General features: G+C 37.2%; 3 protein-coding genes across 3 annotated transcripts; 1 reads left to right on the top strand and 2 right to left on the bottom strand.

Annotated features, from left to right (window-relative positions):
* Positions 1 to 2,787: 2,787 nt before the first annotated feature.
* On the top strand, positions 2,788 to 7,134 carry LOC113299904 (fructose-bisphosphate aldolase-lysine N-methyltransferase, chloroplastic-like). Its single transcript, XM_026548999.1, has 6 exons — positions 2,788 to 3,358; positions 3,456 to 3,484; positions 4,219 to 4,427; positions 5,815 to 5,937; positions 6,055 to 6,462; positions 6,609 to 7,134. Exons 1-6 carry the CDS (start codon positions 2,868 to 2,870, stop codon positions 6,822 to 6,824), a joined length of 1,476 nt encoding a protein of 491 aa, XP_026404784.1. The 5' UTR covers positions 2,788 to 2,867; the 3' UTR covers positions 6,825 to 7,134.
* A 205-nt stretch (positions 7,135 to 7,339) lies between these two features.
* On the bottom strand, positions 7,340 to 7,775 carry LOC113296656 (eukaryotic translation initiation factor 5-like). The gene has a single exon (XM_026544963.1). It carries the CDS (start codon positions 7,726 to 7,728, stop codon positions 7,384 to 7,386), a length of 345 nt encoding a protein of 114 aa, XP_026400748.1. The 5' UTR covers positions 7,729 to 7,775; the 3' UTR covers positions 7,340 to 7,383.
* A 294-nt stretch (positions 7,776 to 8,069) lies between these two features.
* Positions 8,070 to 9,332, bottom strand: LOC113296150. Its single transcript, XM_026544484.1, has 5 exons — positions 9,289 to 9,332; positions 9,131 to 9,202; positions 8,654 to 8,825; positions 8,474 to 8,572; positions 8,070 to 8,349 (listed from the first exon to the last, which is right to left on the bottom strand). The coding sequence occupies exons 1-5, from the start codon at positions 9,330 to 9,332 to the stop codon at positions 8,167 to 8,169; spliced, it is 570 nt and encodes a 189-aa protein (XP_026400269.1). The 3' UTR covers positions 8,070 to 8,166.
* Between the last annotated feature and the right edge of the window lie 5,816 nt (positions 9,333 to 15,148).

Below are 15,148 nucleotides of genomic sequence, written 5' to 3'. Positions count from 1 at the left end.
AAAATTTTAGAAATAATTTTATACGTAGTATTTCTCAAGCTAAAAGGCCGAAATTCACTCGGAGTAGAATGATTTTGGACTTTAGGAATTATAGTTATACACGTGTAGTTCAATTTTTTAAGTATGTATATTTTCCTGAAAAATTCTTGGACAAGATTGATAATATCTTTTTTAACTATATCCCAGTGTGCCCTGAAAAAACCGGGTGGAAACCATCCGGGTCTGGAAAACCTCACTGATTCATATTAAAGAGAGTATTCTTAATTTTAGTTTCATCTGAAATCATAGTAAGCATAATATTATTATCATCGTGAATACAAGGTTCAATAACGTCACTAGGGAGGTCAAAATGTTTCACATTATAATAAGGGGTCTACAGCCCCCAAATTCTCACTCTTTTAAAGCCCATGCAATAGGATTTTTGATAAAAGGCCAGCCTAACATGTTTTTTCGTCCGATAAAGTCATATGGGCCATGTTTAGTGAAGCCATACACTACAAATATTTGTTTATTTTTTTTCGAAGGATGTTTTTAGGCATACCTAAGTCTTTCTAGGCATACAAAATGATAGTCCCGTCTTGGGTGACCTTATAAGGGGTATCTTATGGATAGTTCAATTACTTATATACCCTTAATACAAAAATCTAAAATCAGTTTTCTAAAAAATCAAAATCATTTTCCCTTAACATCTCTTCTTCTTCCTCCTCTAGCCGAACTCTTCCCCTCCCGCGAAAAAAAAAATTCATCACCGTGATTAATTATCGATTCGCAAAATTTTTATCGACGATTAAATTCAACTACATAATGATTCGTACAAAGAAAAGCAGGGACTAGGCAAACCAAATCGTCTTTTAATCCATCAACTGAAGAAGAAGAACCAATTGAAGATGAAGGTGTAGAAACTGAAAATAAACCACCAATTGAACCAGAAATTGAACCAACTACATCTCCAACTCCGTAAATGAGGATAAGAAAGTAAGTTTTACAAACCCAATCTCCTATTTGTTGTTTTTTATCGATTAAATGACGGTTACGGTGTTGGGTTCGGCTCAAAATTGAGTTGCGTTTTTAACCGAACTGTTCTTCACAAAAGCTTCCTGTAAGTGTATATGAATAGTTTGGCATGAAATTTCAAGCCGAACCTAGTCACAGATAAAGATTCGTAGGGGTTCGGTGTATTCGACATTCACATTATATGCCGAACCAATACAAAATTCTTACCCCAACAATTATCAGGAATATAAATGATCAGGTTCGGCTTATATAATACTTATGTAAATAGCCGAACCATGTACTACCAAAAGGTTCGGCGCTTACGATTTTCTCAATATAAGCCGAACCTCACATAATTTTTCTTCCATATCACACAGGATTAGGTTCGGCTCATTATGACATTTTTAAACAAACCGAACTAGTTGGTTCGGCTCATAATAATAACACTTTCAGCTTGCTGAACTGTTCATTAGTTGTCAATATCCAGGTGGGTTCGGCTGATATATTAAGCCAAACATATTCCAGACTCGCCGAACCTTAGTGAAAAAACACAAACTCTTTATGATTTTCAGCTACAAAAGTGAGATTAAACATAAGATAGAAGTGTACCCTCCCCATCCATTGAATCAAATTCAAGCTTTTTTCTCATTTTCCCCTTCTTCTTCTTCCCTCCTCATCCACTGACAAAAACTTTCTTTATGATTTTTTTAAAAATTTCATCGCCGTGATTAATCGTCGATTCACGAAAATAAGTAAGTTCCATATGATAAGAAAGTAAGTTCTACAAACCCAATCTCTTATTTAATATTTTTAATCCATTCAATAGGGTTAATTCCATAAAACTTAAGGTTTTAGACGGTTTCAGATCAAGGTTCGACGCATAATTTAGGTGCGTTTTGAGTCGAACCTAGGTTCGGCGCATAATGTTGTTGCCGAACCATGCTCTGTTAGTTTGCAAAATAAACTAGGTGTAGGTTCGGCTCATATTTTGTTTTAAGGGTTGACTTAATGTGTTCGACTTGTTATCAATTTTCATTATAAGCCGAACTAGGGTCTAGAAAGTGGGTTCGGCTCGTATTGTGTTTTACGGGTTAGCCGAACTGTTCATTAGTTGTCAATAACCAGGTGGGTTCGCCTGATAAATTAAGCCGAACATATTCCAGACTCGCCGAACCAAACCTTTTATGATTTTAAACTACAAAAGTGAGATTAAACATAAGATAGAAGTGTACCTGGAAGCATTGGGTTCCTCATATATGTATTCATCATCCGGATTTGGCTCATAAAAAGCATCATATTGAGTTTGTGTTTGTGTTTGAGCTTGAGTTTGTGTAAAATCATTCTCATAATCTAAGAAATCAGCCATTTGGGAATCATTGTTGTAGTTGATGTGTATTTTCCTAGGTTTTTTAGATGAATAATGACCTTCCTCATTCTCCATTGAATCAAGAAATAAATTTTCTCACTTTCTCCTTCTCTCAATAAAAATTTTTTCCCCCCAAATTTTATCATCTACACAAACAAACTTTATAATTCTGAAAATTATCTTAATCACTAAATTAAAATTTTAATTACTATTCCAGATTATTAACACTAATACATAAAGAACAGATTTGTCATATAAATTTTTTTGGTTAGTTGCTTTCTGATTTATTATTTGACATCCATTTTTTGTCTTTACTTGATATGCTTAGAAAGTTTTTGGGATGCCTAAAAACAGTTTGTTTTTTTCTTTTTTTTTTTTAATGTAGATCCATTTTTCAATTTGATTTTAAGAAATTAAACGGTACATTATCCACAACCCAATCGACATTGCCAAAAAGGGTATGTAACTTCAGAACTTGAAACTTCTGGGAGAAAATAGAAACAGAGAAATGGCTTCTTCGCTCTTCTTCTCTGTCTCTTCATCATCTCCCTTTCTCTCCTCCACAATAAAACCCCATTTCTCTCAAACAACTAAACACAACCTCTACTTAAAAACTTCACCTTTCACTGTAAAATCCATCTCATCACCGGCAACTAACACACCATTACCATCAGTTGATAACTTCTGGGATTGGATCTGCAATCAAGGTGTTATATCAAACAAGTCATCAGCAGGTATAAAACCAGGAATCGTACCTGAAGGACTTGGTTTAATTGCCCAGAGAGATATATCAAGAAATGAAGTGATTTTAGAAATACCCAACAAATTTTGGATTAATCCAGATTTAGTAGCTTCTTCAGAAATTGGGAAATTTGTTGGTGGATTAAAACCTTGGGTTTCTGTTGCTTTATTTCTTCTTAGGGAGAAAGCCAATAAGGATTCTAAATGGGCTAGTTACCTTCAAATTCTTCCAGAGAAAACTGATTCTACCATATTTTGGTGAGTTTGGGTTAATCCAATTTCTTGTAATTTTTCTGTTTCAAGTCTCTTAAATAGTTCGATTGTTAATAGATTAAGTTTGATGTCTCCAGTACAGGTCAGAAGAGGAGCTTTCTGAAATTCAAGGTCAGTACATATCTCTAGTTTATGGATTAGACTGTATGTTTTAAGCATTAGTAGACCAGCATAACAACGGCTGGATAATCATGTTATAAATGAGGTCTTAAACAAGCTGTTTAAGCTAAGTTAGGTATTTCCATCACACCCAATTTTAGCGTATTCTGCACAGGGACACCAATTTTATATGCTGCTAATCTGTTCCTGTCTCAGATAATGAGCCTACTTGACTATGCTTTATACTAGTAAGTACTGCCATGGTGGGTGCGGGCGGTAGTTTTGATGTTATTTCAAGGCACAGTGCAGTGAATTGGGAGACATTGGAGTGGGAATTGGAAGACATTGTACTGAATTATACTTTTTGGTTAAGGGGGATTCTGGGTCATTACAAAGGGCCTCTTACGATAATGCCGTGAATTAGAAGAAATTATTGCGTATTGGAAGAAATTATAGTGAAATTGGAAGGCATTATAGTTCTTGCTTAGAGGACACCTAATTTGTGAGTGACAGGAATCGCTTTTAGAAACCACAAAAGGGCATCTGACGCTGGCTGAATATGCCTCATATCAAATTTAGTACTAATATCTAAGAGTTGGAAATAATTTGGTGTACCCATAGATTGTAAAGTAACCATTGTTCTTAGTCTAATCTAGTCATTTCATGTCAACTTGTATTCTCTAATTCAAAAGTTCAGTATAAGGTCCTGGTTTATGTAACCAAGATTGGGTTTGATTTTCCTGCAGGTACTCAACTATTGAGCACAACCTTGGGTGTGAAAGAATATGTGCACAGAGAATTTCTCAATGTCGAACGAGAAGTTATACTTCCCAACAAGCACCTTTTTCCTTCAATTACATCAGACGACTTCTTTTGGGCATTTGGTATACTCAGATCAAGAGCATTTTCACGCCTTCGTGGTCAAGATCTTGTTCTAGTCCCTCTAGCCGACTTGGTAAGATATCTATCACTCTTTAAATGTTTTTAATAGAAGTAGAATGTGCAGTAGTCTCTGTAAGTTAGGGGAAGAACTAAGATATCTGCATAGATCTTGATATTCTGCTTACTTGATCAAATTCATTGCCTTCACTGTCACATAAATGAACAAAAATGGGCTATATTGATTAAAAAATCAGCATAAACACTAAGATAGTAGCTATACTAAAAAGAACACCATTCCGTCAGAAAAATAACATTTCACCGCACCTATTGCAGTCGGCCAATTAGAAAGCACCATAGTTAAAGAAATTCCTTCATGAAAGCTCAATTATACAAATACAACACTTCACCTTCTTGACGATTGAGTCAAAAGTCTTTTATGGAAAGCCGTTTATTCCTCTCCAGACATATTTTCCATCACACCACAAAGGGTAAAAACTCCCATAATTTCTTCTTCTTTGATCTCTTTTTTTATGTCTTCAATCCCATATGGAATCCCTCGCACTATTTCTTAAACACCCAAGTCATCTTGGAACTCTCAGAAAATAATGCCAGACTTTTCATGTTACTTCACAGAATCAGAGATCAATAAGAGGTGGTCATTAGACTTTTCTTGTTACCTCTAACAGTTCATGCTGCTTTAGATTCCTGAAGAAGTTGAAATGTGTCTTAATTTGTCACCACCATCTCCCTCAGTATTGCAGTTTGGTTCCAAGTAATTTTGAATAAAGCTCAAAACATACTTGATGCCTTTTCTTCCAATCCAGTTGATGTGAAGGGCCTTGTTCACAAGTCTCATTTTCTTCTCACCAAGACCATCGCTAGATTTTTTAGTAAACAAACTTTTCTTCTTCTTGTTCATAGAATTAGTAGACCCCATACGAAATTTTTCATGATTTTTCTCAATATTCTTTGCAACTGAATCAGGCAACTGGAAAAGAGAAAGATAATAGGTTGATAAGCTAGCCATTACGCCTACACTCTTGACCAAACAAGCCAGCCTCCTCAGGAAAAATATCTCCTTTTCCAAGTACTTAGCCTTTTCTCAAGTCACTGCAAAATCACATCCCCAAAACCTACACACTTTGAATAGTTTCCCATGGTAATTCCCAAATAAGTAAAAGGAAATGCTACCAGCTCAGACCCAAACAAGGTTGCACTACTAACAGCATTTTGAGCTCCTCCCGTACCAGCCACTGCTCTTTTTCTAAAGTTGACTTCTAAAGCAGACACTACCTCAAAGCTAACAAAATGTGTTTCGAGTTCTGCACACGGTCTTCATAAATGTTAATTTTTATTATATAAAAAATATGAGATTTGTTTTCTTAAATCATATCTAAACAAGCTGAAGAAGGATGACGATCTTGAAAATTTCAATGACAATCATTTATTTGTTTTACCAGATCAACCACAGTTCTAGCATAACTACGGAGAATGTTGCTTGGGAAATCAAAGGAGGAGGTATCTTCTCCAGGGATGTCTTGTTTTCCTTGAGGACTCCTGTTTCTGTAAAGTCTGGTGAGCAGGTAAATCTTCTAATAATACCCCACAATGTAAATGTTGGGAATTGGTGGGCTATTTAAAAAAAATTAGATTTGTAAAATGTGCACTTAATATGTTTTGATGGGTTAATTTCACGGCAGATATATATCCAATATGATGCAGGGAAGAGTAATGCTGAGTTGGCATTAGATTATGGCTTTGTCGACTCAAGGCCAGATCGCAATGCATATACTCTGACGTTAGGGATTTCTGACTCAGACCCATTTCTCGGTGACAAACTGGACATTGCCGAGTCTAATGGTCTTGTGGGTGAAACTGCATACTTCGATATCGTCTTAGGCCAGCCCCTTCCACCAGCAATGCTTCCTTACCTGCGTTTGGTAGCTCTTGGTGGTCAAGATGCATTTCTCTTGGAATCTGTATTCAGAAACGCCGTATGGGGCCATCTTGAATTGCCCATCAGCCCTACCAATGAAGAGCTAATATGCCGAGTTCTGAGAGAAACCTGCAAAACCGCACTCTCCAAATATGCAACCACCATCGAAGAGGTAACTTGACCTTCACTTCTGTTTAACAGTTCCTTGTCCAATGCGGAACTACTAATATCATGCATGCACAGTTTGAGCAACATAGCTAAACTATCTAAGACACCGCTGACTTGAACTAAACCGACTTGACAAGTATGGTCTTGCAGGATGAGAAGCTACTTGAGGGAGGGAATTTGAGTCCAAGGCTTGCAGTAGCACTGGGAATAAGACTTGCGGAGAAGAAGATTTTACAACAAATCGATGAGGTCATCAGAAACAGAGAATTAGAACTAGATGAGCTTGAATACTACCAGGAAAGAAGACTTAAAGATCTAGGCTTGGTTGGTGACCAAGAAGATATCATATTTTGGGAACCCAAGTAGAAGTACTAGCAAAACCATGTTTGTCTCCCCTTCGATAAAAACAAGTCTTGTGATTTGTTAAACTGCTAAGTATCCGAAAATGGATAGAAATGTTCACGAGATGAGGAGGAGTGCTCAAGTACTGCACTGGTTGATTTTCGTCGTGCACCCTCAATAGCTTCCCGAGCTTGAAAATGTAAGTTTTTTCTCTCATTTCTGTTCTCAGTTATAGTTTCGGGCCTTTCGGCTCAGCGCTTTGTTGTATAATTCGAGACATGCAACTCCTATAATCAGAACAATTTTTTTTTTTATGTCAAATCTATTTGGTCAACATCATTCTTCATGTTCTTGGGATAAACTATAACCAAAACTAAGGGTACCGATTTCTAAACTTCTGAAACTGAACCGACCCATTCAGAACTGAATTGACCCCGTTCAGTGCAATTACTTAACTATTTTCTGGCCGACTCTGTGAATGTAACATGATATCAGTATTTGTTCTTATTCCTCCTGCAACGTGAAATGCATTCGTGCAATAATAAGACTTGTAGGTTTTCATAGATTTTTTTTTATTTCATCTCTATTCGGATTCAGATTCAGCACTCTGCAACCACTCAATGAAGGGCTTGACATTCTTCAATATCTGTGAATTTTTGCTACCACTAGCAGCAACCTCTTCATTGTACCACTGAACAATGTGCTCTTCCTCCAACACATCCTCATCATAGAGTGTTTTCAGAACTAATGCTATCTCCTTCACAACCTCAGGGCCAGACTTTTCACAGAAATAATCAATAGCTTGCAGAAGAAGAATCTGTGATTCTTCGTAATCATGAGTTGCAGCAGCAAGGTAGTTCTTCTTCTTCTGCACTTCCTTGGAAAGCTCTTCGTGTACTCCAAAAAGTGCGTCAATAAAGGCGTTCATGACATCCTGTGCCGTTCAGAGATCCTAACAAGGATTTGAACTGTCGAACAGTACAAACCTTTAGATCCCCTTGGATCTTCTCAACTAGTTGTTTGTGAGCCTCGCCTGCTTAGAACGATGTAAGCAGTTAGTTTAATTTTTTTTTTTTTTTTTTTTTGGCTTAAATATGTAGTGTCACACGTATAGACGGCATCGCCCAACTATATACTTGTAATTTATGAAAATCAGATTGGAAAGTATTCAAGTAATGTACGTACTTGCAGTTTAATCCCTTTCCATAATTTCAGTGTGACGTTTTAGGTCGGATTCACATCTTCCAACACGTCAACACTTTTGTCCGACCTCCTTATTACTTCCTCCTCCAACCGCATGTACTGATCTATTGTGTCTTTAGTTATAGGCTGATCATCCATGAATTGGGGATCTTCATCCCCATCACTATCTTGGTACTAATCTTTGGAGATCAGCAAGTGTGTTACGTATGTCTCTTTCGACACCCTGTAGGCGTTCCGTATCATTATCATAAATTTCAGCACCATAATCATCAGCACATTCTAATTTTTGCTTAATATCTTCTGGGAGCAGCTGGGCATGAGGAGATTCTAACATTGCAGCTTTCATCTGTTTCAAGCATCGAACAAACAATTTTCAAAGGGGCAGTCATGAACTAAAATGCTGATCAAGAAGGATACCATTCGAGGTAAAAAAAACAGTTTAAAATAAATAACAAGGAATTATTTAGAACCTTCAGTTGTCGTCTCTTTATTCTCAAATGCTTGTACATTGCAACCAGACACCTTTGTTTGTTTTCAATTTCGGGATCAACCAGTACAGTCTCAAATTTCTGGCAAAAGAAACACAAGTCATCATCAGTAATTTTGATTTATATCTAGTATCAATCATCGCAGTAAGAATGTGTAGTTACTTCAAGGATTTTCAAGTCCTCAAATGCATCTTGACGTAGAACATCATCATTACCAAAGGATGGATCAAGTAGTACATTGGCACATATATCCTTGTGAAAGTTTAGTAGGGTGTTTATCTTATCATCCTCGGAATAATTTGCCGGATTGTTCAGAATATCACTCATACCCTCCCTGGAAAAATCAAAAACAACTCAGGCGTCGATTGCAAACACAAGAAGTAAACATACTAGATGACCGGATGCAGCCGGGGCCGACAGAGAAGCATGAATTTTCTTTTCGGAACGGATTTCCATTGCGGAAGTATTATGCGACAGTTCTGTAAAAACATTCTGAACAGAATATTCGCATAGAGGCTAATAACAAAGTTTTAGAACTCAAAATCAGGGCGACATATATTTTGTATAGTTATTATAATAACACTAGATCAGATCAATTAAAAGTGTATATAAAGCATAAGCTTAGGTTCAAGATCTTACCAGTTAGCATCAGAATATTTATAGTCATCCCGGCGACCGTTCTCAATGATCTCCCAAAAATCACAACTCATCCTAGAGGATTTGATGAAGGAACAAAATTATTCTATTGAAAATGGTACGAAACATAAAAATAAATAAATAATCAAGATTGATATTACCTGCGAGATTTCTGGAGGAACCTTTCTTCGGATAAACGCCTCATATTAGCTTTCTGATTGATCTTTGATGTACTCACGATTGGGGTTTCTCTTAAAAAGAGATGAAACGAAATAAGGTTTGGTGTGATTTGAAAATGCTAAGAGCTTCTCCAATGGTGAATATGGATGTTTCATACGTGGCATCATTTTTAACGCATCCTCTATGTATAAAATCCCAAATATTAAAAGAAAATAAATTTTATCTCCAACCCATAAAGTGTTGTATCCTTCTTTTTTACTTATTTGTAGGCATATAATTGGTTAAAATTATTTTCATTTTTGTTTTTGATGATTTTTATTAATTAAAGTGTGACTAGGATGGGAAGACATCCTCTAAGTGAATGTCTAAACTAGAGGTTCACTTAGAGGATGTCTAACTTTTTTATTGCCACATCATCCTTACATCAATGGGTTGAAGATGATTTTTTATAAAAATGATTGTGTTTCCTATGTGGATGAAGACTTTTTCCTTCACACACATTCCATTGGAGAAGCTCTAAGTGAACATCTGATCGCATGTGGCAGACAGGCTGGCAGCCAAACATGGAGGATAGAATATTTTTATTTGGCCACGTCATCAACACGCAACACCAGACATACCATATACGCAGTAAAACTTTGATCAGAGTATTTTTTTCTTCCAATCAACTCTGAACCTTTGTAAGTATTCTTACCCTACAATTTCCATGATAATGTTTAAGTTTGGGTTTCGATTGTATACAAAGCTAGTTTTTTATTTTTATTTTTTTCATGATTTCTTGTTTGGGGAATTGGCATTCAATAACCACGCAAGTATCTCTCCATATCAAAGCAAAATCAAAAAATTTGTGTTACCAGTCTTGAGAATCGGACATCATCGATGATGGTTGGAACTTGGAAGTTGTCAGATCATTTAGTGGTGGACATGCAGTGTAAATAATGTATATATTCTAGAGGATCAACCTCTAAGTTATACAAAAATGGATAGAGAATAACCATCTAGAGATTAATACACTGAATGACCCTAAATCTCTCTCTTGAAGGGGTATTTAAAGCTCCCCAAAATTCACTTGGGTTCTCTCTTGAAGGGGTATTTATAGCTTCCAAAAATTCACTTGGTTCGCTCAACATCGTACAAGTGTATGATGTTGACATTCAAGATATTTTCATACGTTGATTTCATTACACGTGTCCTTGCCGACAACACTTTTATTCTGACACCCATGTAATCGATTCTGGGCAGTCTCCTCCGGGACCACACTGATGACGTGTACTTTCTCCCTAAATTACTTCTTCCTTTTAATTTCCAACTTCCTCTAATTCACAACCACATACATTTGTGAGGTGGAAAAAGGAAAATGAGACTCAAAATGGCAGAAAGATCAAAGTACTACGTTCGGACAATGATGGAGAGTACAAGAGTGGTCCATTCTTGCAAGTATGTCAGGATGAGGGGATAAAGAGGCACTTCACAGTTGAGAAGACACCGCAACAAAATGGGGTAGTTGAACGCACGAATCGTACTTTGCTGGAGAAGGTACGATGTATGTTATCTAATGGTGGATTAGGTAAGGCGTTTTGGGCTGAGGAAGTTACGTATGCGTGCTTCCTCATTAATAGGTTGCCATCAGCTGCATTAGAAGGTAAAACTCCTATGGAGAAATGGTTTCGTAAACCAGCTTATAATTATGACTCAATTCATATCTTTGGTTGTCCTGCGTGGTATCATGTTAGTGAAAACAAGCTTGATAGCCGTGCCGTGAAAGGAATCTTTGTGGGTATGAAGAATGGAGTAAAAGGGTTCAAGATTTGGAATCCAGTTGAGAAGAAGATTGTCATGAGTAGAGATGTCACATTTGATGAGATGTCTATGGTAAAGTCTTGGGTTTCTCGGCAGGCGGAGAACAAAAGCACCAGTACTAGTGAGCCTTTGCAACATGTGGAGATTGATGCAACTCCACCAATTCCAGTTAAGTCTGTATCTGTTGATAATACTTCTGAAGACATTGGGTCCGCAAGAGAAGTATCTACTGAAGTTCAAAATTATAGTGACGTTGTTGAGGAAGAGGAACAAGAGTTAGTAGAAGATACAGAAGCTATGGTCAAGGAAACCATAACAACCAACAAACCAAGAAGAACAACCAGGAAGCCTGGTTGGATGAATGATTACATTACTTATGCATTACCAGTTGTTGAAGATGGTACTCCTACTTCTTATTTAGAAGTTGTACGTAGTGCATAGTGTAAAGAATGGGAAGGTACAATGCAGGACGAGATGGAGTCTTTTTACAAGAATGACACATGGATTCTCAACCAAGTTAGCATTATTCTTCTTGTCCTTACGTTGTCTACAGTGAACTTCCATATGACCAGTATTTCCACATACCCAACAAGGACCCTTAATTTTAATAATGCTCGATTCTGGTTTACGAAACATACCTTTCTTGTTAGGTCCATGCTTCGAGTTGCGATTGTTGTTGTCACCTTTTCCAGCTTTGGATGACTTGTGTTTAGACATATGAGCTTTGTTCGCCGTGTCCCTTCCAAGACAATGGCACAAGCGATTTGACCAGTTTATGATAGGCCAAACATACACAAGAAGTCATTATGACCATTGTGTATACTTTAAGAAGATACATGATGGGTTTTTCATATATTTGCTCTTGTATGTCGATGATATGCTGATTGCATCGAATAACAAGAAAAAGATTGATAATTTGACGAACAAGTTGTCATCTGAGTTTGAGATGAAGAATCTGGGAGAAGCTAAGAAGATTCTTGGCATGGAGATTCAACGTGACAAAGAGAAGGGTAAAGTTTGTTTGTCTCAAAAGGCATATCTGAAGAAAGTGTTACAGAAGTTTGGTGTCTACGAAGGAACTAAATCTATAAGTACTCCCTTGCTGCTCATTTTAAGTTGAATGCTCGTATGTCTCCTACTACTGAACAAGCGCAAAAGTATATGGCCCAAGTCCCATATGCCGAAGCTGTTGGTAGCTTGATGTATAGGATTGTATGTACAAGGCCCTTTTTGAGGTAAAGGTTCTTATGAACCTGGTGGAGGTCTTCTAGCAAAGCCATTTAAGGGAACTACGGTTGGGTTTGATATCTATTGAGGATACGTAGGCAGCCAATGATGGTTCAATCGACGTTGGAAGATGGAGGTGATTTTGTCTATTGATCGTCTCATGCATGAATGCATGATCCGAGGTGGAGAATTGTTGGTAGGATGGTCAGGGACTAGATTAGAAAATCTAGTTCGTTAAGGAAACCAAGTACTTGTGTCCTAAGTATAGAAGCTTAAGAGGTTTGTTCTTAGAGCTAAGTTAGGAGACCCTATACTTGTAGGAAAGTATTTCTTGTTAAGGAATGTGTCCACTCCTATTGATGTGTATAAATAGCCATATAGAGAACTAGAGAAAATACACTAGAGCTAAGTAAGAGTTCTCTTCACTGCACGGCTAAGGAATGTGTCAACTCCTATTGATATACAACATCAATTTTATATATTGATGTGATATATAAAATTGCTTATTCTTTCCCGAGGATTAAACCTCGTTAAATACTTGTTCTTCTTGTGTATGTGATTGTGTTCTTGGCGATATTGAGATACCTCGTAGTAGTGCAAACCTAACGCTTCCACAGGCTTTGGCGCAACATGAGATACATATCCCCATTTCCAAACTTCGCTATCCCTTTAGAGCGCATTCTCCATGTCTCTCTTCCAAGCGCACTCTCCATCTTTTCTTACGGGCGCACTCTCCATGGCGCTCTCTCCAAATCCCCTTTGTGATCTATTTTTGTTCTACTCATGTCTTTGTCCTTTTTTCGAGCATGTCCTTCCTGCTTCCAGATTTGGGGTATCTACAGACAGTAATAAGACTAGGGGTTCTCAGTTCTCTTCAGGTCAAGAATGCATTTTGAGCTCCATGGCACCTTTGGATTATATATTTACATTCCCACTTTTGAGTTATACATGTAAAAAGTGATAGAAGTGGTTGATCGTGAAGAATCGGGAAGCAAGAAGAAGATACGGGAGCGAGGAAGAGGAAGTTCTAATTAGATATCCAGCAGTGGCACACCATTAAATTTTTGTTATGAGATGTTGAGATTATTTATAGAAAAGTATTTTCCTGCCGATCACGTTGAGGCAGATTAAAAACTTGGGAAAAATGAAGTTTGATGTGTTTTTTTCTTATCTTCTGAAACACAAAACTAGGAATTTCCAAAGTAAGCAGGTCACCGAGTTACACGCCCAAGAACCTAGGCATGATCCTTCACACCACTGCTTACAATCCATTTCCACATGTAAATGAGTAGGATTGGATTTGATTGCCTCTTTTAACCGTTAAGAAAACCATATTGACAGGTGTGACAGCTCGGCACATGATTGAAAAAACTTCAATCTCTACATATGATTTGACTTGTTGTCACCCTGCAAAGTACTAGCTCATCAGGACTCCTAGCTAGTCCACCCAAGCTATGTTGTATTAGGCGCTAGGCGAGGCGAGGCGCCAGACCTAGCGCCTAGCGCCTAGGCGCGCCATAGGCGACCACTGTTGCCGTTTGTGCTGTTTTACCACTGTATTCAGTATTTCAGTAATTAACCAAGAACTTCCTGCTGATGAAGATCAATACGATTATATTAATTAGAACTCCTGGTTTTGTGTTTTCTCCTTCTTCTGATAAGTGTTGTTCTCTATGTACTTATGCCGAAGATAGGAAATTCAGACTTTTGAAGCCATGCCTTTTATACCCGATGTCAGTGTTTATGAATTTCACCCAATGTTTTATCAATTTCACCGGGAAAAGCTTCTAGGTATGCACATCCGTGTTTGTTTATTCTTTTTCAGTTAATCTTCATTAATCGGGATATTCATGAGAATGGAAAAACACCCACTGATCCGAATGAAAAACGGAGGAAGAGATGATGATGACAAATGAAGAATAGAGACCACAATGAGTATGTATAAGCATAAGCTTTGCAAACTCTGCAACCCGAAACTCAAATACGTACAGAAATTTTATTGCAAAAAATATAATAAAATGCGAACCTGAAAATCATTGAATTACTGAACAATACTACATTTATAAAATTGGGGTAAATAGTTTTTTATATATTGTTGGAACTGCACCGTACACACACGGCTGCCTACGTACCCATAAAGGGATCAAGCCCAACGTAGTTCTATTGTTCTATTACAACTGTTTAATAGTTATGACTAGATTTACAATATCTTTATCGATCAATTAGTAACATGTAGTCTCCATGTCTTCATAATTGGGGAAATATGCTTTATAAATAACAGGATCCCATCCAAGCTTGGAAATCTTCACTGCTTCAGAATAACTTGCTTTTAATACCTTTCTTGAGTCGTAGTAGGTATAGCTGTTATCCGGGGGAGTACTACTATTAATTTTATCTTCACAAGTTGGTAACAGATCATTTAAGGAAAAGTGAAAGTGATTCTCGCGGTTATCGAAAACAGGCACTGAAGTTGCTGTTGATACTGGTACTCGAACTGACACATTTGGTAAGACGGCATCATTGGCATGAGCAGGAACAATATCTGATGACCCAAGCTCTGAATTCATCATTGGTTCCTCATTACTTTCTTTTAATGCTCCTTCGAGTAATTCTGCGAATTCTTCGTCTTCGTCTTCAACTAAATCATTATTGTCTTCTACAGCTGATACGAAAAAGTTGTTATCTTCTACAGAATCTTGTTTAATAGCAGCATCTAGTTCTTCGACTGATACGGAAAAGTTGTTATCTTCTACAGCTGGTACTAAATCATTATTATCAAACAAAAACAAGTCCCCACATTCATCATCAGTGAGA

Source organism: Papaver somniferum, chromosome 7, assembly GCF_003573695.1.
Source record: "Papaver somniferum cultivar HN1 chromosome 7, ASM357369v1, whole genome shotgun sequence".
Classification (NCBI taxonomy): domain Eukaryota; kingdom Viridiplantae; phylum Streptophyta; class Magnoliopsida; order Ranunculales; family Papaveraceae; genus Papaver; species Papaver somniferum.
Note: the sequence above shows the minus strand (reverse complement) of the source record. Positions and strands in the feature narration are given on the sequence as shown.